The sequence below is a fragment of the Varanus komodoensis genome, unplaced genomic scaffold, assembly GCF_004798865.1.
Source record: "Varanus komodoensis strain SLA01 unplaced genomic scaffold, ASM479886v1 scaffold87, whole genome shotgun sequence".
NCBI classification, from domain to species: domain Eukaryota; kingdom Metazoa; phylum Chordata; class Lepidosauria; order Squamata; family Varanidae; genus Varanus; species Varanus komodoensis.
The window spans coordinates 280,945-303,618 of NW_025336565.1; the positions used below are offsets into that span (position 1 = coordinate 280,945).

General features: G+C 50.9%; 1 protein-coding gene across 1 annotated transcript; it reads right to left on the reverse strand.

Annotated features, from left to right (window-relative positions):
• Positions 1–2,611: 2,611 nt before the first annotated feature.
• Positions 2,612–15,009, reverse strand: LOC123016642 (hydroperoxide isomerase ALOXE3-like). Its single transcript, XM_044417163.1, has 14 exons — positions 14,793–15,009; positions 12,955–13,159; positions 11,166–11,247; positions 9,973–10,095; positions 8,767–8,870; positions 8,329–8,501; positions 8,042–8,185; positions 6,920–7,123; positions 6,047–6,133; positions 5,778–5,947; positions 5,351–5,472; positions 4,506–4,606; positions 3,073–3,243; positions 2,612–2,920 (listed from the first exon to the last, which is right to left on the reverse strand). Exons 1-14 carry the CDS (start codon positions 14,937–14,939, stop codon positions 2,720–2,722), a joined length of 2,034 nt encoding a protein of 677 aa, XP_044273098.1. The 5' UTR covers positions 14,940–15,009; the 3' UTR covers positions 2,612–2,719.
• Positions 15,010–22,674: the final 7,665 nt, after the last annotated feature.

The window sequence follows — 22,674 nt, forward strand, 5'->3', positions numbered from 1 at the left end:
ACTATCTTCTTTCAGAGGTGAGGAGTGGGAAATATTTGATAGAAATCTTTGTTAATTTCTTCTCAGATAAAATCACGGCTAATGCTTGTGTTTCCATCCCTTCTCTTTGTTTGCTCGTTTGATTGTGAGAATGACTCGCATGGGAACGGTGGAGAAAGTGGGGAGGGGCATTTCCCCCCTCCCATAAAAACAGGCCCCGATGTCCTCATGCAGGGCTGCCAAGCCATCCGCATGGGGTCCAACTCTGGCCCCACCGGAGTCCCGCCCCTGCTTTCCAGTTTTCCTCAGGTGGTCCTGCAATGCATTCCTGCGCTACCCAGGTACCATCAGGACCAGCATCCTGCCATGCAGTTGGTTGCTCACGTGGGCTATGTAGTCTGCACATTCAGGAAGGAACCTCGTGCAAATGTGGAATATGCTGCGGGGCAATTTCTCTCGTGCCACACTTGAGTGTTGCTTGTTTTCAGAGCACACCTGTTTTCAGAGCACACCTACTCCCAGCCACCACCACCGGCCTGAGAGCCCCGTGGCCTCGACTGGGGCCAATCGATCAGCAAGCCACGCCCCTCTGTAGGGCGAGCACTTCCTAAGACCCCTCTCTGTGAAAGGGGGATCGCAGAAATTGTGTGTGCGGAGGGTGTCTCGCGTTGCAGCGTCTGTGAAAGCATGCATGCCCAGTGGCTCTGAGCAAAGGATCCCGTCTTCACACAGCTCGCCCGTGTCAGGATGGTCTTGCACGTGCAGCGTAAGATGAACGGCAAAGAGACGGAGGGACATTTTTGGTGCCGGCACCCTGGCTGCAGATAGCTCTCCTCAGGGCAATCATTCGCGACACATATGTAGAGCAGGCACATTGAGATCAGTGGGAATTAAGTTAGCTGTGACGAGTGTAATTCCCATTGATTTTAATAAACCTAAATATGTCTGGATCCAACCCAGTACTTACCTAGGAGCAAGCCCTCCCAGCTGAGCTTTCCTGGGGGCTCCCTTCAGCACCTGATGTATGGCTGAATGTTCCCCCACCCCTCCTCACCCCCCCGCTTTGAGGCTCAGCAGATATGAAAGGGCTGCAGGACCTTCTCAGTGGAGGCCCCTCCTGTGGAATACCTCCATAAGGAAGCCTGTTGTGGGCACTGCCCGGCTCACTGCTAACACACAGCTCCTCAGGCAAGTGTTTGGCCTGACTTAATTGCTGTTACACCTCCCAAAGTCTAGCCTGACAGCGTTCGGTGGGTACTCGGGAGAGGAAACGGGAGCAGTGCGGTCGGAAAGACCCTCCCCGACTGCCTTGCTCCAATGGCATCATTCTGAGCAATTTCTCCAGCAGAGGGTTTTGCAAGTCCATTCCTGGGCAGCAACATTGCAACCTGTGTACTGAAAGGGTTTGCACAAGATCGGTGTCACAATCGGTGTCACAAGCCTCAGGGTGCTAGAAAACCCACTGCTTTCCGCGGGTGAAGCTATTGGACCATATTTCAGATCCCTGGACAAGCAGAAATACCCTGATGGTCCTGCTATGCCCATGAGTTAATCAAGGACCGCATTCCGGCAGTGAGTTTGCTTGTCGAACGGCGGTTTCTTGCTGAACCAAGGGTTTTCTGAACCAGCCGCACTGACAACCCAAGGCTTGAGAACCACAAGCAACCCATGGTTTGTCGCTGGATTGTGAACAGTGGGTTGTTCCATGTTTTATTGGGACAACCCAATAATGGGTTCAGACACTACGATAAGCCACATTTCCACAACAGACCGCAGTTCAACAGCATCTCACACTCAACCCCTCCTCACGTTTGGCTTATTGTGCTGTCTGAACCCAGTCTAGGAATCCAATCCATCCTTAGCTATATCGCCTACAGTTCTCCGCTTCCCCGAGAGAGTTTTGATCTGAGAGATTTCCTGATGGTGCATTTTGCAGGATTCACACACAGACGGCCCGGGTGCATAAAGGGGGCTTCACTCGGCAGACTCCAAGCCGCTCCAGGAGCGCATCACCCCAGGCCAGCTGCAAAACTTCAGACCTGTGTTTCCTTGCCAGCTACAGGCTGCTCCAGATGGCCAGGCACTGATCTCAGACTCCTACCTGGCCAGCACATTTCAGGGCAGCCGTGTGTCCTCTTCTACAGGGGACAGTTCTCGGCGGAAGGACTGCAACCGGGCCATCGTCTGCTTAAAATGTCGATTTCAGGGGTTTGGGACCTCTTTTGACCAATCCCAATTCAGAGAAGCTCCTGGGGGCTGGAACTCAGCAGTGGGCAGAGCAAGGTCAAAAGGGACAGGGCCAAATGCCACCCTGCTTTAGCTTTAAGCCAGTAACGCAGCCTTGGGAAAGAAATTTCAATCTTTCTGAACGAGAGAAAAAGACGCCACCAAGAAACCACCAAGTAATTGGCCATTGGCAGGGAGGCCCAACGACTTGGGCACGGCCTACAGGGGACCCTTGGAAGGCCGGATCGGGACCCCGAGTCTGAGGTGCCACGCCCGATCGGTCTGATCAATTTGGTGCCTTGTCCAATTCCTATCTAAAGAGCAAGAACTCCCACAAGAGACCCACTGGGAGCAAAACATCCACTTCGGTGCTTTAGTTAGAGATAGACAGATTTAATCAGCTGAAGGCATACACTTCTGAGAAAATAATTCACCCAACACCCCAATTTTTAAGAGCCCAGCATGCCTCTACTCAAGGTGTGTTTTGCCCCTCACGGACTCCCATCCCCACCGCTTATATGGAGACACTGTTTTCTACCAGAGGCGGGAAAAGATACAGGTAGATGCGAGGAAGCGGTTCCTTCCTGTTGGCGAGGAGCTTGTTCCGCGCCTCAATTTCCTTCGAGATCTGCTGCAGTTGGCCCTGGAAGTCCGCAATGAGCCTTTTCGGCATCTCCTCCGTGAAATGCTCGTTCGGGTAATTCCCGAGGAGGATCTGTCGAAGCAGAGCAGAGGAACCGAGCATTGACCTGGCAAAAGGTTGGCTCAGTGGGGGCAGAGGGAACTCCTTTGCTGCTAGCATGGGCCAGCCTCTGCAGCCCTCTCGGCTCCCGGCCAGGACCCCTCCCGCCCCGTCCGAGCGCTCACCATGTCTCCCGGGTCAGCACTGAGCAGCCAGAGGGTGCTCAGGATGGTGGCGGTGGTGTTGATTGCCGGGAGGGTGTCCTTGTAGCTCTCCAGGGTCGCTGTGCCCTTGGTCGTCGGTGGGGGCTTCCTCATGGAGGAGGGAAGGTTGGGCATCCAGGCGCCGATGTCAAACTGCCATCAAAAATCCCGAAGGGGCGCAGATGAGGCAGCCAATGGCCCATTCAACACCCTCTTCTTCCATCTGAAAGTAACACACCCCACCTTCCCTCCCTCTCTCTCTCCCCCTCCATGAAGCAAGACAGCCTTCTTGCTATGGGTCATGTCTATTATTGGTGGTTCATTACAGCTCCATTTCCTGTGCTTACATTCCCTAAACTGAAGCAGCACTAAACGCCTTTGCTAGCGGCCTTTGGCCCTTCCCCGTCTTTCCTGACTATTGTATCTCAGGTATTGCCTGGCAACATTCAAAAACTGCCCAGGCCCTGCATCCCTGCCTTATGGCGGTTGCTAGGCAACAGCATCCACAGTGCGCTGTCTTTCCCTTAGTTGTCCTGCAACTGAGCAGGCCACAAAGACTCGGTGCGCTTCCCCTCTTCCCACCGCAGGGGCAGGTATGAGCACCTGGCCTGTAGCCCCATGGAGGTCATCTTGAAGGGGTCTCCTCTTGACACCTTGACTGGCCACTCGGAGACCACAGTCAGGGCCAAGGTCTGCTACAGGGCTCACCCAGGATCATTTTTAAGCACCTTAAAAATCAGCAGGAATCTGCGTGCAGGCTTCACATGACCCACTGGCTGCGAGTTGCACATTCATCCAAAGCTCACCATTTCAGGCTGCTTGGATCACTTCCTAAAATTTGTTAGGGGCTCCGGAAGATGGCAGGCTGGGGAGCATGGGCCGCCTGCATCTAAGCTATGGTGTTTCTGTGCATGTGCTGAATGGGATTGTTTAACCGTTTTCGCTCAAGACAAAATGTGATAATGACCCTTTTAAGTTTTGGGGGAAAGGTTAGCCTTTCACTCTTCCCACAAAGCAATCCTATTTGAAGAAACAGCTGACTGGGTCAGTAAATAAACTGTGACAAGAAAGCCACGTGGAAACATGGCATCAGGAGGGGGGGGGGCTTCCGTGATCACAAACTACAGCTCCCATGATGCTTGATGCACCAAAAGATTTTGAATTAAACAAAATCTGAGAAGAGACAAATTAACTTGTTATCTCAGCCCTTGGTTCAGAGAGAGGCTGCAGCCAAGAAATTCAAAGAAGATGGAGACTTGGAAGGGAAGCAATGAGGAAACCAGACAAGATCATAAAGTGTAGGGAGGGACCATTTCCGCCACGGGGTTGCCATAAATCAGAGGCAACTTGAGAGCACACAAGAGCAACTGGTCTGCTTGAAGCGACCTTTGAACCGAGGGGCCCCTTGCGCTTACCTGTCCGCTGTTGACAGCAGAGTGCTGAGCTGAGCAGGTATAAATCAGCATGGTCAGGAACTTTTTGAGCTCCTTCACAGCACTGAATGAAGAAGGGATGCCTGCAAGGGATGCAAAGGGTTAAATTTACACCATATATTAATCAGGAGCGCGTCTTCTATAGGATCCCAGGAAGGCTGCAATCCTCGGACACACACATTCATTTTATCACAGGTCTGCAACCGTTCAGTGTCCGTGGGACTCATCAAGTTTCCAGTATCTGCCCTTTGTAAAAGTATCTAGCCCTCAGTTAAAAGCATCAGCTCTAAACCATAAGGGAAATCACTGTGACTAGGAGCATCGATTCTTTCTCAGCCCAAGGACCAAACTCCAATCCCAGGATGGGCTGAAGGCAAAAGGGGCAGAGCCAAAAAGCCAAAATGCAAGCAAATTTTAGCTCGAAGCTCTTATTGGGCTTTAGAAGAGGCATTTCGATCTTTTCCAACTGCGGAAAAATGCAGCCGAGCTGGAAAACCAGCCAGTGGGGGGGGGGGGGGGGGGGAGACACAGCCTGGCAAATTCATTTCCCAGGGACATGGTTCTGCAGCCCTGTCCAAGGTTCTCCAGGCCTCCAAGGCTGGCTGGTGCTGTCCCCACCTCTTGCTGTTTCTTCTCTGTGGGGCCCAGTCGCCATCTCCCTGCCCTTACTTAGACCCAGTTCCCATTCCCTTGTGGTTTAGAACTAATTTGACAGCTTCAAGGTGCGCTGCAGAGCATGGCCTCGTCATTCCCTCTGCCGTCACTGGCGGATTCTTGGCTTCCTCCCCTTCTGTGCAATTCTGACTGTACCTGCATGCAAACCCTACCGGAAGATTTTTGTCCCAGGAACCCTCTGGAGAAGATTTCCTCTATCCAAAGCTGCAATTCAGAATCTGCCTGCACCGCAGAATCATTCTGGTAGTACAGATCGACAATGCCTGAGACGAAGCTGAAGGAAGAGGGAGGGGGAGAAGCAATGGCTATCCAGCAACTGGGATCTCAAGGACCTGAGCCCTGATCTTTTCAGAGCCTCCATTCAACAGACAGTTGCCGCCAACCCATCTGCAGGATGGGTGCCAGGTTGCGGGAGCCGCACAAAGTCCCCTGCAGCTCAGAACCGGAGGTGCAGGTTTAAGAAACGCCATTGCAGGAAGAAAACTTATTTGGGCCTCAAGAAATTCCCACAGAGCAGCTCAGCAGCCCCACACCAAACCGGGCCTTCTTAAATTCCCACCCACTCCTTCCCGGCCTGACCTCTCGACGGCTGCCCAGATCTTCAAACCATCCTCTCGGTAGTAAAAATTGGGCAATGAGGACACCCCACGAGCCTCGAGATCCTCCGGGAGGCAGAGGGAGGAATAGGTCATCATCGCCGTGCCCTTTTGCAGCAGCTTCACCAAGCCCTGGTAAGCCGTGCCGGTTGCCTGGAAACAGGGAGGAAAACGGGGAACCATCCATCCATCCCTCCAGGGGACCCTCATTCCGCCACCCCAGGGGAGCAGGGAACCTCCAGGTTGGCTCACCTTATCAAAGACACCGCCCTTCGATATGAGGAGGTCACGGGCCAGCGTGTTGATGTGAAAGGTGAAGCGCATGTGTGGAATCAGGAGCTGCCAAGCAGAAGATGAGAAGGAGGAAGCAGGATTTCCCAGTGTTATTTGTTTATTTGTTTGTTTAAAACATTTCTATGCCACCCCCATCGCGACAAAGCCTCGGGGCGGCTCACAAAGGATAAGTAGAATCCAATATGGTGCCCAGACATCTTTCTTTTGCCCCCCACCTGATTTTTTTAGATTTAGTTATTTCTTTAACTGGCTGGCTGGCAAGTTGCTGAGCAAAGGGCTGGCCTCTGGTGCCATCTTTGTTTCCCAGAAAGCCCCTGGGCCCCACAAAGCATATTGCCCTGAGCCTTTCCGGTCTGTGCAGAAAGCTACGGGTACAAAAGGACAGCTTTGGGTTTGGCAGCCCAAGCCTGCCTCTGCCTCCTATGTGTTCTTGCCTGCCTGACTTTTATTGTCAGACTCCCAACTTTGCCTTCTGGGAAATGGGTACCAAATCGCAACCGTTTTGTAAGAGGCCATGTCCTAAAAGACATTTTAGGAAAGACCAATCCTGTGGCAGCCATTTGTGAAAGCACCCATAATACTCCTAACATTCTCAGTGTTCCCACCAACTCAGAAGTGGGGAGTGGGGGGGTGCCCTACCAAACAGCCCAGTCCAAAGCATCTCCCAAGAAGGAAGGCCTGCCCCGTCTTCTCCCCCGAACCTGATTTGCATGCTCAAAACCTCACCACAGCAGGACACGGAAAGGAGTACTCAGAATGTGAGCAGAAACGGTAGCCCTTTTAGTCCCCTGGTCCCAAGCCTTGTAGGTTCTTAAAAGCTGAAAACAACACCTTGAAAAGTGGGTGGCACATGGGCAGCTGGCGGAGGATGGCCATGGCAAACACCTCGGCTAACAGGTGCGTCTTGAGCAGGTGAGTGAGAATCTGGTGAACATGGAAGTCGGAGTTGCGCACCCAAGTCTTGGCCAGAATCCAGTCCCATTCGGAGTCACTCGGTAGGAAGATGGGGGCCTCGGGGCCTGGGGTTTGGCTGAGCTGTGGGAGGGAGGGGGGAACGCCATTGAATGTGGCTGCGGGAGCCGGGCAGGCTAAAACCGGAGACACCCCAGCCCCACCTGGTCAGGCAAAGCAAGCTCCGTGCTTCCTCTGAGGGCGCGGCAGAGCTCAGGTTCCTTTCCGAAATGGCGGCGAGCAAGAAGGCAGACTGGTCTCACTTTCAGCAGCCACTTTGCTGCAGCCGAGGCACGGAGCTCACGGCACTGTCACTTGACCCAGAGAAGTCCCCTGCATCACGGCAGGCGGGCCTTCTGCAGAAGAAGGCGCCGCTCGGGCTAGGGATGTGGAGGAATCCATCCTGGGGCTGGGAATCCAGCGGATCCCCTGGGCTCAGCTCCTGGGCTTCGGCCCGCTTTGCCACAGCCCTGCGTCTCCGTTCCCAGCAAGCGTTTGTGGGGCGCTTGCTAGCAATCGAGCCCCAGGTGCCTAAGCCCTTTCCGTGCCGTGTGCAGCAGGCCGTGCGGCCGCCCGAGATGAGGAAGAAAGCGGCCAGTTGTGCCAACTCAGTTCTGCAACCCCTGGCAAGCTGCCCCTCAGCTTGGCCACTTTCCAGAGCCGGGCAGGAGGGGAAGTCTGCCGATGCCGCAGCCTCGAACACTTTTCAGTCATCTAGGCCTGGTGGAAACGTGAGCCGTGTCCATGTGCCGAGGAGGCGATTCACACCCGGCCTTGAGAGGAGCTGGGATGCAGAAAGCCACCCAGGTGCACCTGCTGCCTTGGCCCCAGAGCAAGCCTGGCCCTGCGCTGAATCAACCTCGAGGCAAACGGACAAGGGCATGGGTGGTGAACTGGGGCGTTCGCCTCCTGCTTGCAGGCGTTACCGGCCCTGCTTCCATGGTGGAGTGCCCCTTCTCCCATGCCCTCCCTCCTCTTCCTCCTCCCTAAGACGCCCGTTACCTGGATGGCCAGGGGCATGAGATACCCTGCTGCCGAGAGGTGCAGCAGGCAGAGCGGGGCAGCGATGTACTGCTGGCGGCCGTTATTCAGCCCCGCTGGGACCCCCTCCAGGATGCGATAGTCCACCAGGAAAATGTTCCCCTTCTGTGGAGACAAAGAGCGTAACATTCCCTCTGAAGGCGGGCACCGAAGCCGGGAGGAAATGGGCCAGGGCAGCCCCTTCCTCCTCCACACTAGGGGCTGCCCCAAAAGCCCCCTTCGGCACACATCGTCCTCCGCCCGCTCACCTCCAGTTCTCCCTGCAGTGTGGTGGAATCCCCAAGGGACGCGGCCACCATCTCCTGGGTCACGGGGAAATTGGGCGGGATCTCTGTGCATTTCCGGATCATGGTCGGGTTCAGTCCGTTCAGGAACAGGTACCCAAAGAGGACGTCTTCCTTCCAGTGTTCCATGATGCTCACTGGGAGAGGAAGGGCAAAGAGCGATTCGATGGAGCAGGATCGATGTCGAGGAGGAAGGCAGTCCCAGCCCCTTGGGACTCCGATCTACGGTGCCACCTCCAGGATTGCAGAGGGATCGTGTAGGTTACAAGCAAGAGTTCCTCTATGTTACTAAAACAAGGGGAAGCTGCAGGTTTCTGGAACATTCCCCACTACAATTTTTTAGATTATTCAGAGGGAATTTCAAAACTTCCAGTGAAGTTTTAGCACGGCTGCTAATCTTACCCGAAACATCTGTCTTGGTGAACCAGAAAACCTTCTTGATGTCATCCAGGTTTTCCCAGGATTCTTGGCTATTGGAGTAACCTCTCAGCCTATGTTCCACCTGCCTGAAGGCAATGGAAAGGGACAGGACAGGGGGCAGGTGACAACGTCTCCGTATGAGCGCTGTCGCTTGCAGATGCAGCGCCAGGATGTCCGAGACAAGCACAGAACACCCCCCCCACCCCCAAATTCACTTGGCCAAGCTGACACTTGTGCAACCCAAACGGCGAACAACAACAGGGTGCGGTAGCTTAAATTTCCTCACGGCTTTGTCAGTTCAGTGCGGGAAAGGCTTACTTCAGGCAGTCCTTTCAACAGGAAGGGAACTCCCTCTTCCCCTTGTGTCAGGTACCCATTTTCCCCGAAAATAAGACCTAACAGGAAAATAAGCACTAGCACCATTTTTCAGGATGTTCATAATATAAGCCCCACCCCCCAAATAAGCCCCAGTTAAGATCTTTAGCCAGAGGGATGCATTTAGTACATCTGTTACAACACAGTTCAGGGTTTGGAGAGTTATAATGACGTTCCAGAAAAAGATGACATGACTGTATTTGAATAAATGTAGGTTTTTGTACATGAATAAATGTGGATTGTTGTACATGGAAAAAACAAGACATCACCTGAAAATAAGCCCTAGGGCATCTTTTGGAGCAAAAATTAATATAAGACTCGGTCTTATTTTGGGGGAAATACAGTAAGAGCGGCTTGGGCTTTTTCCGCTCCCCCCCTCCCCGCACACACCCCAATTCCTTTTTCCTTGTTGGTCCCATCTGTAAGGCTGCATGCAGGGACCGTCTTGTTCAATTACTTGCTTGAGGAACTTTTCAGGCTGAGGAGTAGGGGAGCAATACAGCAGTAAAAACATCCAGAGACACCTAAATGGGCGAGTTAGTCCTGAACCTGGGCCTTGCTAGCTGTGAGAGAAGAAGAGCTCCATTCACACCAATGGAGAGACAAAGCGAGTCAGTGGAGGCTGGGGCCTCGTTCGCCCGCAGCTCCTGCTTCTCGCGTCAGCCTCCGCTGCACCTGGAATTCTGCTCGGCGGCTTTGCAGACCCTTGGCAGATTTCTGCGAGACGGTTTGCCCTCTGCTCCAGCCACGCCAGCCACTCCCTGGCTTCCCTGCCCCTAAAGGCAACCCAAAGCCACCCTCCACGCAACTCACTTGACTGCCGCACGTTTGATAAACAGGGCTGCTTTTGCAAAAGAAAACTTGACGTCCTTTTCCAGTTCGAGGCTGGAGCCAACGTCAAGGCAGTAGGGGACGCCCGTCTCAAAGACCTTCCAGCTGTGTGGAGGAAAAGAACTTGAGAAGCCAGAATGAAACCCTCAGAGGAGATGCTTCAGAGAACAATTTTGAAGGCTTTCTCTCCTCTTCCCTTTCTTGCCCACTTGCAACGAAAGTTTTGACTGTGCAACAGCTATCACTTTTCCTGCACAAGGCCTCAGGGTTGGGCATCCTTAGGTGCTGGTCATGGGAAGCCATTTCTCTTCTCGTCCTTTCCAGACAGCCCTCCCACAAAAGATTTGGCAAAAGGATTCCTCGATTTTTTTCTCTCTGCTTTGAAGGTCGAGAAACCGTTTCCAGTCACCTGGGGAGGCCGTAGTCCTGCTGAATTATGAGGTTCCACTCAGGCAGTGCCAAACCCTTCGGCTGGCATTAAGCACTCTGCCTTCCACCTCTGTGATCGGTCTCCGCAGCTGCCCCTCCGCTGCTTTCTCATCCCAGTGGGAAAACTCGCCAGGGCAGCTCAGAAGCGAGGCTCATTCAGTTCAATGGAACGCCAGAGAATGCATCCGATTGCCACCTGGGGTCTCACCCGAGGCGTGAGCGGCCACAGCTGCCCATGTTCCCCAGCAAGTGGGGTGCATAGGAATCCTGCCTCCAATCCCAGATTTTGGCATGGGTGTGGGGGGGGGGTCTTCCAAAGCCCCACACACTGCCTGCCCTGTTCCATAAAGACCCATCAAACAGATTCAGACGCTTTCTGTCCCCCAGTGAACGTCCGCAAACCAAATACAACGCCAACCCGGGAAGCGATCTTCCTTTGTGTCTTGACATGGCCCCACATGCATCAGAACCCCCTGGGCAGGCCTGGTGGGCCCCCGAAAGCAGGGCTGGGCAGACATAGCTTTATGCACATGGAGGGGCCATGGGGAGCACACCGGCCAGGAGCTGTTTTGCAGGGTTGCGCCATTAAATCTGATTTTCCTTGTCCTGAAACCCTGGCAGAGTGGTGGATGTTCCTGGAAAACGATTGCATTTTACTGACAGGGAGAGGCAGGTTTCAGAATCACTTTTTTGGTCTCATACACACACCCTCAACAGATAGACAGTTTCTCGGAAGTTACACTTACTCGAAGGAAGCCTGCCTCTTCAAAATTTCCTCCTTCCGATGGTTTTGGAGCAAGGGAATTATATCCATGGCTGGTGTTTTTGCTGGTGGGGCAGACACAAAGACTCATGTTTATACTCGAGCCGTGAACAAGTAACTCTAGGCATTCCCCATCCCAGGGACCCCGATCCTTTTGAGACAGGTGGGCTTATCTGGGTATATGAAAAACTGTTCTGGGCAGCAACACAAGATGCCTAATCCACGGATCGCTGCTTCGGTGTTTCCCCATCACAGCTCTGGATTTCCTGTTGCATCTTATTTAGCAGAAACTTTGGTTTTGAGACAGGTGGGCGCCATTGGATAAGAGTTTGTTTACGTTGGCTAATTGCTGCTGGTGGTGCAATGCAGTTAATGTTTCTTTCATGCACAGGCTTTGGCAATGCTCCATAGCAGCTTCTTTTGGGAAGGAGTTTCTTGCACAGATAAATCTTCTCCTGGAATGGTCGTGAACATGTAGCTCTGTGCATCCCCTTTAAAATCATTTCCCTGCTTCTTAGAAAAACTTGGAAGCAAACCTGGGTTCTCTGTACCCTTTTAATATCAGAAAGACTGATATTTGTGGGCAGAAAAATGGGGGGGGCAATTTCATCCAATTTCTCCAGTGGGGGAGAAAGTCCCCAACAATTTCTCAAGGCAGAGCTCATCTTTCGCAAGGACTGTGGCAGTTTCGGCCTGTCTTTTTTTCACGGTGGGGGGCATCGTACTGAGTCTGCCAAGGACCAATTTCGCCTTTTCCACAACACCACAAAGCAGGCATTGTTGCAGGGCATAGGTGAGCAGAAGAGGGGAAATGAAGCCCACCAAAAACGAGGAGGAAAATGTGGTGAAGTTCTGCAAAGTGGTCTTTTTTCCAGAGAGGTTCAAACGAACAATCTCAGGGCATCTCCAAGAAAAACATCTCTCTAGACATCTTGACTGTTCTGGTTGGCACTCCTTCAGGGGTTATCACCTTCCCCAGAGAACTTCCAAAGGAATAAATTTTCTGAGAGGTGATTGTGAGCCGGGGATGATGGACCTTTGCATGCACAGAGATGACTGAGCAATGTACAATGCACAGTGCCAAAGGCAATTCAAGTGCAGCTTCCATAGTGATTAAAGGGCTGCACTATGAGCCAAAGCGACTCCAGTCTTCCTGGACTCACCAGGTGGCCTTAGCTGAGGACATGGAACTGTCCTACCTTACAGGGTTCTTGTTCAGATTGCCATTATGTCAGTAGCTGCTACAGGAATCTGCTACGTATTTGCTCGTTATCTCACGGAAGGGGAAATGTCAGACCACCTAGAATAAGCAGTCCAAAAGCCAGGGGTCATTGGCCTTGAAGAGCTTTCTAAAAGTTCACACCTAGCGGTTGCTGACAGGATGGTTCAGTGGTTACAGCCTGAGGCTTAGATCTGAGATCAGAGAAATACCAGGAGGTGATGCATCAAAGCATTTCTTCTGAAGAAACTTACACCCAACACTTACACCCAACTTAGGTAAGGGCAACAGGAATTTACTGTATCTTTTTCAAGAAGTAGACTTAAATGAAAAAATTCACAAGGCCATTTGTCTGATGCAGCCATGGCTGGGGAATGCCACACACATTTCTCTGCACGGCAAATTGTAACTGTTACCCAGCAGATTAAACATGGTCTCCAAAAAATAAACACTGTAAAGATTACTAGTGTTTCTTGATTTTTGGAAAGTCAGCAGGAACCTGAGAAATGAGACCTTAGCCACATTTCTGTCTCTCTTTCAGCAGCCAACTTACCTGTCCCTTCCCTGAGTTCCAGAACCTGGCGGCCTTCCAGCCACTGGTAGCAGGGGAAATGGTAGGTTCGCCCATCCGGGCCCATCACTTTGATAAAATCACAGTACCAGCTATTGGAAAAGATTTCAATTAAATATTCTTTGTGGAGACGGAGCAGAATAATTTCTCCCAGGTCATGTTCACTGGTGACCCTGTATTCATTCACCTGCAAGAGAAAAGTTGGAGGATCCAAAAGCATCCTCAGGACATCGAGGGACCGATTAAGAGCTACCGTTAAAGCTGAGATGTTTCCAAAAGAAGATCTCCAGCCGAACAGCCAGCCAGGCAGACACATCTTGGAAATTTCGGTTGTGATTAGCCAAGGGGGATGCATGCCATATCATGGGTGTTTGCATGAACTTGCTTTTTTTCAGATTCCTCCACAACCAAATCCCAACACCAATGCCTCTTTCAAAACAAACCTCAGAGGAAGTTAAGAAAAAACTTTTTGCAACCCAAATTTCCAGACACTGGACAGGAATTAAAATTTCAGCAACTGTCTCTCTCTCACACATGCACACATGCATGCAGGTACCCTCAGGCAAAAAGAGGCAGAGGCAAGCTCAGAAAACACTCTGCTCTGACCAAAGCCCTCGGTGAACCCCCATCTGAGTTGGGGGCAGGAAAACTACGTTGGAATGCAAAAGCAGAAGGGGAGAAAGAGCCGTCTACGACCCCCTGCCATCCTGGCTCCAGAAACCAAGCTTTGCATTTCCCCAGTCCGACTTGGTTGGATAAAGCCAGGGCAGTGATTCCAGCCACAGCCAGAAAAAGGGCTTGTGGCTGCAGGTGACTCCCCTCCATTAGAAGAAGGGGGGCCAGGACCCTTGGGGGGCACCCCTGTGTTTCCCCAAGAGCAGCATCCAGAGATGGGAGAATCCATCCTGTGGAACGCAGAAGGAGCGCACAGTTCTGGACTGACAAAAGTCCGAACACTTGGAAAGGGGAGTCGTCCATGAAACAGCACGGTGACTTGTTTAGCCGGCTGTGCTGAGTTACAGCCGACTATAAATCAGTTCAGGCAGAGCTGCTCTGTGTTGCAAAGACCCAAACAGCTTTATCCACGTTCCTGGACTGTGTTCGGGCTGGCCATCATCTAGATTCCTGACCTAGATTCAGATCCCTGCAGCTGACGGAGCTTTGGACTTGCAATCACCAAAGGGTCTTGACCCCTGCATTGAGACTGGCCATTCTTGAAAAGATGAAGATAAAGATTCCATTCTGCCTTCTGCATTAAACTAAACTCCCAACCCTTAAAAAAAATCAGCTTAGTTTTGATAACAAAGTTGGGAGAGCCTCAAGTTGGGGAAAACATCCACTTTGATGTATATTGCAATACTGAGAAGAGTTGTTTAAAACTCTTTGCACAGAATACAGAAGTAATGTCACTTGGAACTCAGCCACAACTGATTGGTCTTAGAAAGAGGAAAAAAGATACAGCCAAGGGATACAGATCGGCATACCAAAAAGACGAGCACCTGTTTTGACAAAAAAAGGCAAGCAAGCAGAGTGAGAATAATGCCAGTTTCAGATTCGGCTACAACTGGCTATTATTCTGTTTCTTTGCATGGGACTGCATGGCTGTTGTAAAGGACCGGATCTTTATCTTCTGCAGAAGTAAACAGAAATGCTTTTCAGGATGTGCTTGGAGAAGTTTCCCACTCCCCTTCAGGTATCACCCATGCAGCTTTCCTTGGGGTGCAGGACAGACGGAAGGTAAGACAAGGCTTCTGTAAGTAGGCTCTGACCGGGTCACCCTGCAGCCAACACCCACCCGCCCCTCACTCTTCAGGACTCACCGCTCCGGGGTAGAAATCTATGCCCCAGCTGTTCAGTCTCGTCTTGGGGCTCTTGTCCTCGGTGCCCACCAAGGTGACAAAAATCGAGTCGAGGGTGCCTGAGCGCAGGAAGTTGCCGGTTTTCACCAGGAGCTTGTAGAGAGCCATTCTGGGGCCCAGCAACTGTCGGGGGAGCTTGGTTTGGACAATCCCTGAAGGATTTGGCAGTCACGGGGCTGCAGAGAGGCGGAAAGGCTGCCTGACTCGTCCACCGCAGCTGGCGCTCCAGTCGTGGCTCTTATAAGCCGCACCGGCTTCCACCAGAGGAGACCCAGCCCCTCCCCCGGGACAGCTCCACCCCTGGGTGTGAAAGCCGGGGGCCTCCCGGGCAGGGCCAGGGCAGGGCATGGGCTTCCTGAGGTGAAGGACAAGGGGGCAGAAGGCAACCGGACTGGCTGCCGAGTTGGGGCGCAGAGTTGGCTGCCCCAGGGGTGCCAGGTGGCCAGCACACTCTGCCCCCCAGGACAGGCACCCTATTTCCTGCCTGTGGTGGGGGCTTCCCTTCACCCTGCGGGGGGCCGGCTCTGTCCCTGGACCCAGCACACCTGACGGGACGACAGATGCTTGTGGAAGGGACTTTGCAGCCGCCTCGTGCCCGGGGTTGCTCTATTTTCATTATGTCTGTGTGCAGGAGGAACACAGCGGAGGTGAAACTTTCCAGGCTGATGTTGCCAAAAGACAGGAACAGTTTTCAACTCCCTGGGGAGTTTTGGCGACTGGCAGGACAGCAGTGCAAGAGCATAATAAAATAAAGTAAAATAACTTTTGCTGTAGTTCTTACAGAGCGCAGGACAAGTAAAAACGAGGCACTGAATGCTGGGGGAATCCCAGAATAGTAGGTCGGAAGGGGCCAAGAAACTCTGGGGTGAGAGGGACCAAGTCTTTTCCTGCTCTTTTGTGACAGCCTTTGGGGTACCTGCCAAGTGCTCTCATGTCACCTTGGAGGCATCTTTCCTCAAGGCTGGACAGGACCAGTTCTTTCAGCCTCTCCTCAGAAGACCTAGTTCCAGCCCTGGGTCATCTTTAGGGCCCTCCTTTAAACTCTCTCCAGATCTTCAGCATCCCTCTGACACCTGGGTGCCCAAAACTGCTCTGCTGTGCTCCAGGTGAGGTCTGACTACTGCAGAGTAGAGGGGAATGAGTACTTCTCTTTTTCTGGAAGTGATACCTCAATCGACACACCCTAAAATACTGCCTGCCTTTTCTGCAGCTGCATCACATTGCTGGCTCATATTTAGCTTGCTGTCCACAACAGCTCCATGGTCTTTTTCTTTTTTCAGCACTGTTGAACCAAGTGTTCCCCATCTTGTATCAATCCAGATGACTCTTTTTGTTTTGGTTTGGTTTGGGGGTTTTCGGCCTGGGTAGAGAACATGGCATTTGTCCTTGCTGAATTTCATTTCTCGCTTTCCGCCCAGTGTTCAAACTTGTCTAAATCACTCTGGATCTTCTTTCGTCTTCTAGGGTATTAGTCATTACCCCCAGTTTTGAATCATCCACAAATTTAATTTTCATTCCTCGGACTTCCTCAGCAAGATCTTTTATAAAGATGTTGAAGAGAACTGGTCCCATGAGTCCTCTGGTCACCTCTCTCCAGATTATTATTATTATTATTATTATTATTATTATTATTATTATTAGAACATTTCTATGCCGCCCCTTGCCGAAGCCTCGGGGCGGCTTACAACACTGAGGATCCCTCTCCGTGACCTATTTTGGAGCCAGCCTAACAGTCATTCTGCCAAGCCCACATTTTGTTAATTTATTTATTAGGATGTCATGGGGCACTTTGTCAAAAGCTTTGCTGAAGTCTAGATAAATTATGTCCACTGCATTTCCTCTGTCCGTCTGGGTGGTAACCTAGTGAAAAAATGAGATGAGGTTGGCTTGGCGTGGCTTGTGAAATCCATGTTGGCTTCTGTTTATCATTTTCTTACAGACTGATTTTTTTAATGATTTGCTCCCAGGGATTGAAGTTAGACTGACTGGTCTATAGTTCCCCCGTTTGTCTTCCATCTCGTTCTTGCACATGGGGACCACATGAGCTCTCCTCCAGTTGTCCCCCGCTACCTCTGTTCCCCAAGATTTCTCGAATGTTATATATAGTGGCTCAGAGTTCTTTCACCAGTTCCCTTAATATTCTAGGATAGAGCCATCAGAGCCTGGAGATTTGGATACATCTAGCTCTCCAAGGTGCTCCTTGACCATTTGTCCGTTGATCTTGGGCCGCCATTTTGCATTTCCTTCTCTGTAGGCAGGTCACATCTTCTTTCCTGAGAGAAGGGTGAGCCAGCCTAGGAGCTGAGCACCTCTGCCTTTTCCTAGTCATCTGTTATCCCTTTGCTGTCCATCTCGAGCTGTTGAACTCCCCTTTCTTGTGTTTGTCTTTTTATTTTGTATGCAGCTAACTTATTGTTTCTGGCAGGTCTTGCTAGTCTCAGCTCATACCTTGCTTTAACCTTAAAGAGAAGAGCAAAAAAAGGAAAGGGCATCTGGCGCAAGGGAAGACCAGCAAAAGGAGCTTTCAGGCCAAGAAATGCGGTTTGCCTAGCAAGGCCCTTAGGGCTATTACAACAGACCGTACCTTTGAGGTTATGTTTAATTCTGATTTCAGTGATCCATGGACAAAACCATAAATTGCATCAACTATTTTTCATTCCTGAGTCATCAGACCAAAGAGTAAATGCCAACCTGCATCTTCTCATCTGTCATTAGGAAATATGTACATTTTTAACCACGGAGTTCCTTCCTGCAATGCGCCTGCCAAAGAGGAAGATATTCGGTCAGTGAGGTTTTCCAAGCATGGAAATTCAGCAGCAGCTCAAACAATACGCTGCAAGTCATGAAGCTCATAAAGACACAGGAATGAAGGCAAAGAGAAAAGTTGGCCACCCTATGCATGCCACACGGTAACAGGGAACAAACCGAGTTGCCAGCTTTTTGTGTGGCTGAGCTCATGTGTCTTCAATAGCTCCATGGCAGGTGTAAAGTGTAGCCTAGTGGTTAGAGGGTTGCATGGAGACTTGGAAGATTTGGGTTCTAGTCCCACTTGACCATGGAGCTCACTGGCTGACTTGGGCCATACATATACTCTCGGGCTGACCTATTGTGAAGATAAACTCTAGGCTATTGTTTCCTTTTTGCTTGCTATTCCTGTTGACCAAGCAGACTTCCAGCTTGTAGGGTCTACTTTGGTTTTGTTGTTTTTAATTCAAAGCCCAAGTTCCACCAACTAGGTCTTTCCGCAAGACATACTCTGAGCATGGGAGACATGCGGGCACAGACACATGTTTTCAGCACAACACCAAATCAGAATGGAACTCTGCCTTTCTGCAAAAAATTTCTGACTCCCAATTATTTCCCAACTGCAGCTCCAGTGTCCCATTTTCTGCCCTGCTGTAAATTATATTGCAGAAGCAAAGACAGTCTGGTTGTCTCTGTTCCTCTTGTTTCCCCAGTATGATTTATAGCAAAATGAGAAAGGTCGTTTTCTTGCTGCTCTTGCGAAATAAATCAGGATCTTTGCTGAACTGAACCCTGGAAACCCTTTCCAGTAATCTGCCTCCAGCGATTTATATGGAAACGGAGACATGCCTCCTCTCCGATCCCTGGGCTAGATAAACCACGATGCTCATTATGAGGATTTGGGGGGACTGCAAAGGAGACAGGTTGATTGATTGACCTGTGGATGAGATCCACAAGGCCATTTTTGCTGTTCAACTTCAAATAAGGAAGAGAGAATGAAGGCTTACTCAGAGGAAGGTTGGTCACGTGGCAAGACAATTTTATATTGTCTTTATTACAATTTTATATTGTTAATTTGTTTTATGTATTATATTTTATGTTGTGAGCCGCCCCGAGGCTTTGGCGAATGGGGCGGCATAGAAATGTTTTAATAAATAAATAAGACTGAGCAGGGTGAGAGGCAAAAACAGCAGGCCAAGGGCCAGCAAAGGTGGGGAAGAAGCAAAGGGAAAGGCAAACTGGGAAGAGGTGACTGTCAAATCGTGGGCGAAGACGGCCTCACCCAGGGCAGCTGAGGGCAGAGGCCTTCTGTTACCCAGGAACGTTCTTGCAATCAACGCAACGTCACAGCTTGGCAGCATTCCCAGGGGTATTTTGACCAGAAAATAAGTGAGCCGCACTGTGTCAGAAGCCTTTTTTGTGGATTTTTGTAGAATCTGAATGGCCTTGGATCAGGCAGCTCCTGCCATCTTCATAGAAAGCAGATGTTCCTTCCTAAACTTGTCAGGTGACATAGCTAGACTGCAGTCTCATAGCCTGCATCAGAACTTTATTTATTATTATTTATTAAAACATTTTAATTTCTTTCTGCAGGATCCAGGTGGCTTACTTGCTTGTCTACCCAGCAGCCCTGTCTTCCGCTTCTGTGCACAACTTTAGGATTCGTTCTTACACCAAGAAAGGTGACTAGCATCTCCGGTCTGTACCATTTGTTCTGACCGCTGGCTTCTCTCTAGAGCCTCTGACCAGAATATTTCTGAGCCTTGCTCCCCAAGCAAGAGAAACTGGCAGTTTTTGTGTTGCCGGTTTTTGGCAGAAACTGGCAGTTTTTGTGTTGCCAGTTTTTGGCAGCTGCAGCCCTCCAAGGGCCAAATTTGATGTGACCTTTGATGTGCATCAGTACTTACAAGTGTTTCTCCTGCTTCAGTGGATTCACAGGTTTGACTGCCAAGATGTGTGCTCTTGCAGTCATTCCGACCATTTGGTTCAACAACATTCCTCCAGCATCTCCTTTCCTCCACCACCCCCTGGAGCCCACCCAACCCCACACCCACCTCCCCAGTGACCCCACCCAGCCACCTCACCCTCTGCCCTCCCCTTCTCCTTTTGCCTTCAATCATTCCCAGCATCAGCGTCTTCTCCAGGGAGTCCTTCCTTCTCATTAGGTGGCCAAAGTATTTGAGTTTCACCTTCAGGATCTGGCCTTCTAAAGAGCAGCCAGGGTTGATCTCCTCTAGGATTGACTGGTCTGATCACCTTGCGGTCCAAGGGACTCACAGGTGTCTCCACCAGCAGCACAATTCAAAGGCCTCAATTCTTCAGTGCTCAGCTTTCCTTATGGACCAGCTCTCACAGCCGTACATTGCAACTGGGAAAACCTCATCCTGAAGGGTGCTCAAATTATTGCGAGGTGCAGGGAAGGAGACCAAGCCCAACTTGTGGGTTACCTCCAGTTTTAGCCAAATCACAGCATTCATTTAGCCATCCAAAAACAGTTGCTGAGGGCACCTGCCTCAAAATGGGGACACGGTTGTGAGCAGAGCACATCCTTCTCTCCCCCCGCCCCCCGCCCCACCTTTCAGCAGGCTCAAAATGGAACCGTAGAAGTGCCATTCTTTATGTGAAACGCACCTGGTTGCAGGGCTGTCTAAAGCAGAGTGGCTTTCTCTGAGAGAGGCAGGAGATGCATCTGCCCATGTAAATGCCAAGACCTTTTTATTTAAACGTCATTTTAATTGTTGATTTTATTTATTGATTTTAACCATTTTGGCCAGGATGTCTCCGACTTTATATAATTGTATTAATGATATGTATTTATTTATGTTTGTAAGCTGCCCCAAGGCTCCGGTGAATGGGGCGGCATATAAGTGTGCTAAATAAATAAATAGTGGGACCCAGATGGAAACTTCCCCTCCTTCCTCTTTTCCTGAAATATTTGGGCTCCGGCTGCTGGTGGGCTGGACAGTGGGAATGCCGGGCCCTTTGTGCTTGGTCTGGTCACTTCACCTGTCCTCACCTGACAAGGCTGAGGAGATCCCACTGGGTCCCTCCCTTTCCAAGGCAGGCTGCTTCTCACACTCCACCTAGAAACTTCACTAGGTAACCTTGAAAATCCCAAGTCCTCCCCGCACCCCTTGGCCTCCCCTTCAGAACCGGATGGATCTGTCCAAGCAGACTGTAACATGCGGGAGACAGGCTCACTCTGCAGACACATCTCCTCTGCACCCTGGAAATGCTGACCCTCTCCTTGTGCCCCGATGGTGGGTGCACGTGGCGCTCCAAGGGGAAAGTTGCGCTTGAGGGGGTTCCTTGTCACCCCACAGCCCTAGCCCTAACCCTAACCCAAAGCCCACAGCTCCACCAGCACCTGTGCCCCAAGCACAAAGAGAAACCGGCTCACAAAAAAGGACGCGTGACCCACACCTGTCAGAGCCTTTAGACTGGTCCTTTAATTGTTGTTGTCGATGGACAACAAGTTGTTGTCAATGGACCAGCAGTTGAGTGCCAAGCAGAATTCCCAAGTGATGCAAAGCAGAATACCTGTCCATCGATGTCACAATAACACGCATCCATATGTACATACAAACACAGGTTTACTCCTCACCTAGCCATTCCCACGCAGCCTCCCCACCTGCCACTCCCCAAGGTCTGCCAAAACAGCATTGCAAAATATATTTATATATAATGATAGATGATAAATAGATAAATAAATAAATAAAATCACTTGACACTGTTAATAATAAAGAAAAAGTACAATTTGTACACAGTCTATGAAAATGATAGACAAGTTCCAAGGGCAAGCAGTCTATGCCCAATGGGAGATAAAGTGGGTGGTCACCACTGCCTGCCCCTTTAAGGAAAATACTTTTTGTCTGGTGACAAAGAGAGCAACCGTCCCTTTAAAAAAATATACATGTGTCTTAATTAAATGCATCATTTCCTCTCGCCACTTTAGAAAAGCCACGTGCTAGGTCTTTAAGTTATTTCGTTATTTTAACTTCAGCAAAATGTTGGACGAGTGTTTTATTCCACACATTTAGCACATTTTTCAAATTCAGACGAAAGATAGATCAGTCCCCATCTTCCCTCTGAAATCATTTGAATCCGAGGACCCAAATTAGCCAAATGTATTAAACATTGTTGGGAAGTTACCAGACTAACAAAATTGCTCATTATACGAGCCCATCCCTTTTAAAAGGTTCGTTCCAACCACATTTACCCCAACTGTGGATCACCAATCCTCTTTTAAGAAAATACATTTTGTTGTCCGTAGAAATACACTAGTCCAGCGCCCCTGATCCTGGTGACCTTCCGCCATCCCCAAAGCTCCCCGAGATGCAACCCCGAATGTGCTTGCACCGGGATTGCAACCGGGGTCGTGGGAAGGGCCACCGCCTTGCCTGGGAGACTCCCTGCCCCACTCCAGAATGCCCCAGTCATGCCCCAGTTCTGCCAGGCATTGCGCACGGCTGGCGTCCTGGAAGAGCACCCGCGTTCTGCCACCACACACAGGTGTTTCCATGAAGCGACACAGCAGAATTTGCAGAGGGGGCTGGAAAGATCGTGACAGTACCTAAACCCGGGGCCGTTGGTGCACTGGGCCATTCATCCCTGTGGAACCACCCAGCACACCCTTCTGGACCCCTGAGCTCCCTCGCCGTGTGGAAGGATTCCTCTTCTCCGAAAAGGGGAGGGGCTGCTGATGTGCCCTGCACTGAGGAAAGTCCATAGCCCCAAATAGGGTTGCCCCATAGGCAAATCCCTACAGGCAAATCCCAAGTCTGCAGATGCAAAGAAACCCATGTGGCACAGAACCTAAGAACATGTGCCTGCTCGCTGACGGCGGGGTGCACTTCCATGTTGCCGGCCCGGCGCTGTCCCACACGGAGGTTCCCGCCTCGCAGCACTGTCCGTTCACCACAAACGCCGCCACGGCAGGCCTTCTCCGAGATCTTAGCAACACTACGGTCTGAGCATCGATCCTTGGAAAGACCGAGCGAAGCCTCGGATGAGGAAGGAGCCTCAACGGCCATGCTCAGGTTGGCCGACGTCCCATCATGCACGTGGCCCTTTCGAGAAGAGGCCGGCACCTTCGACA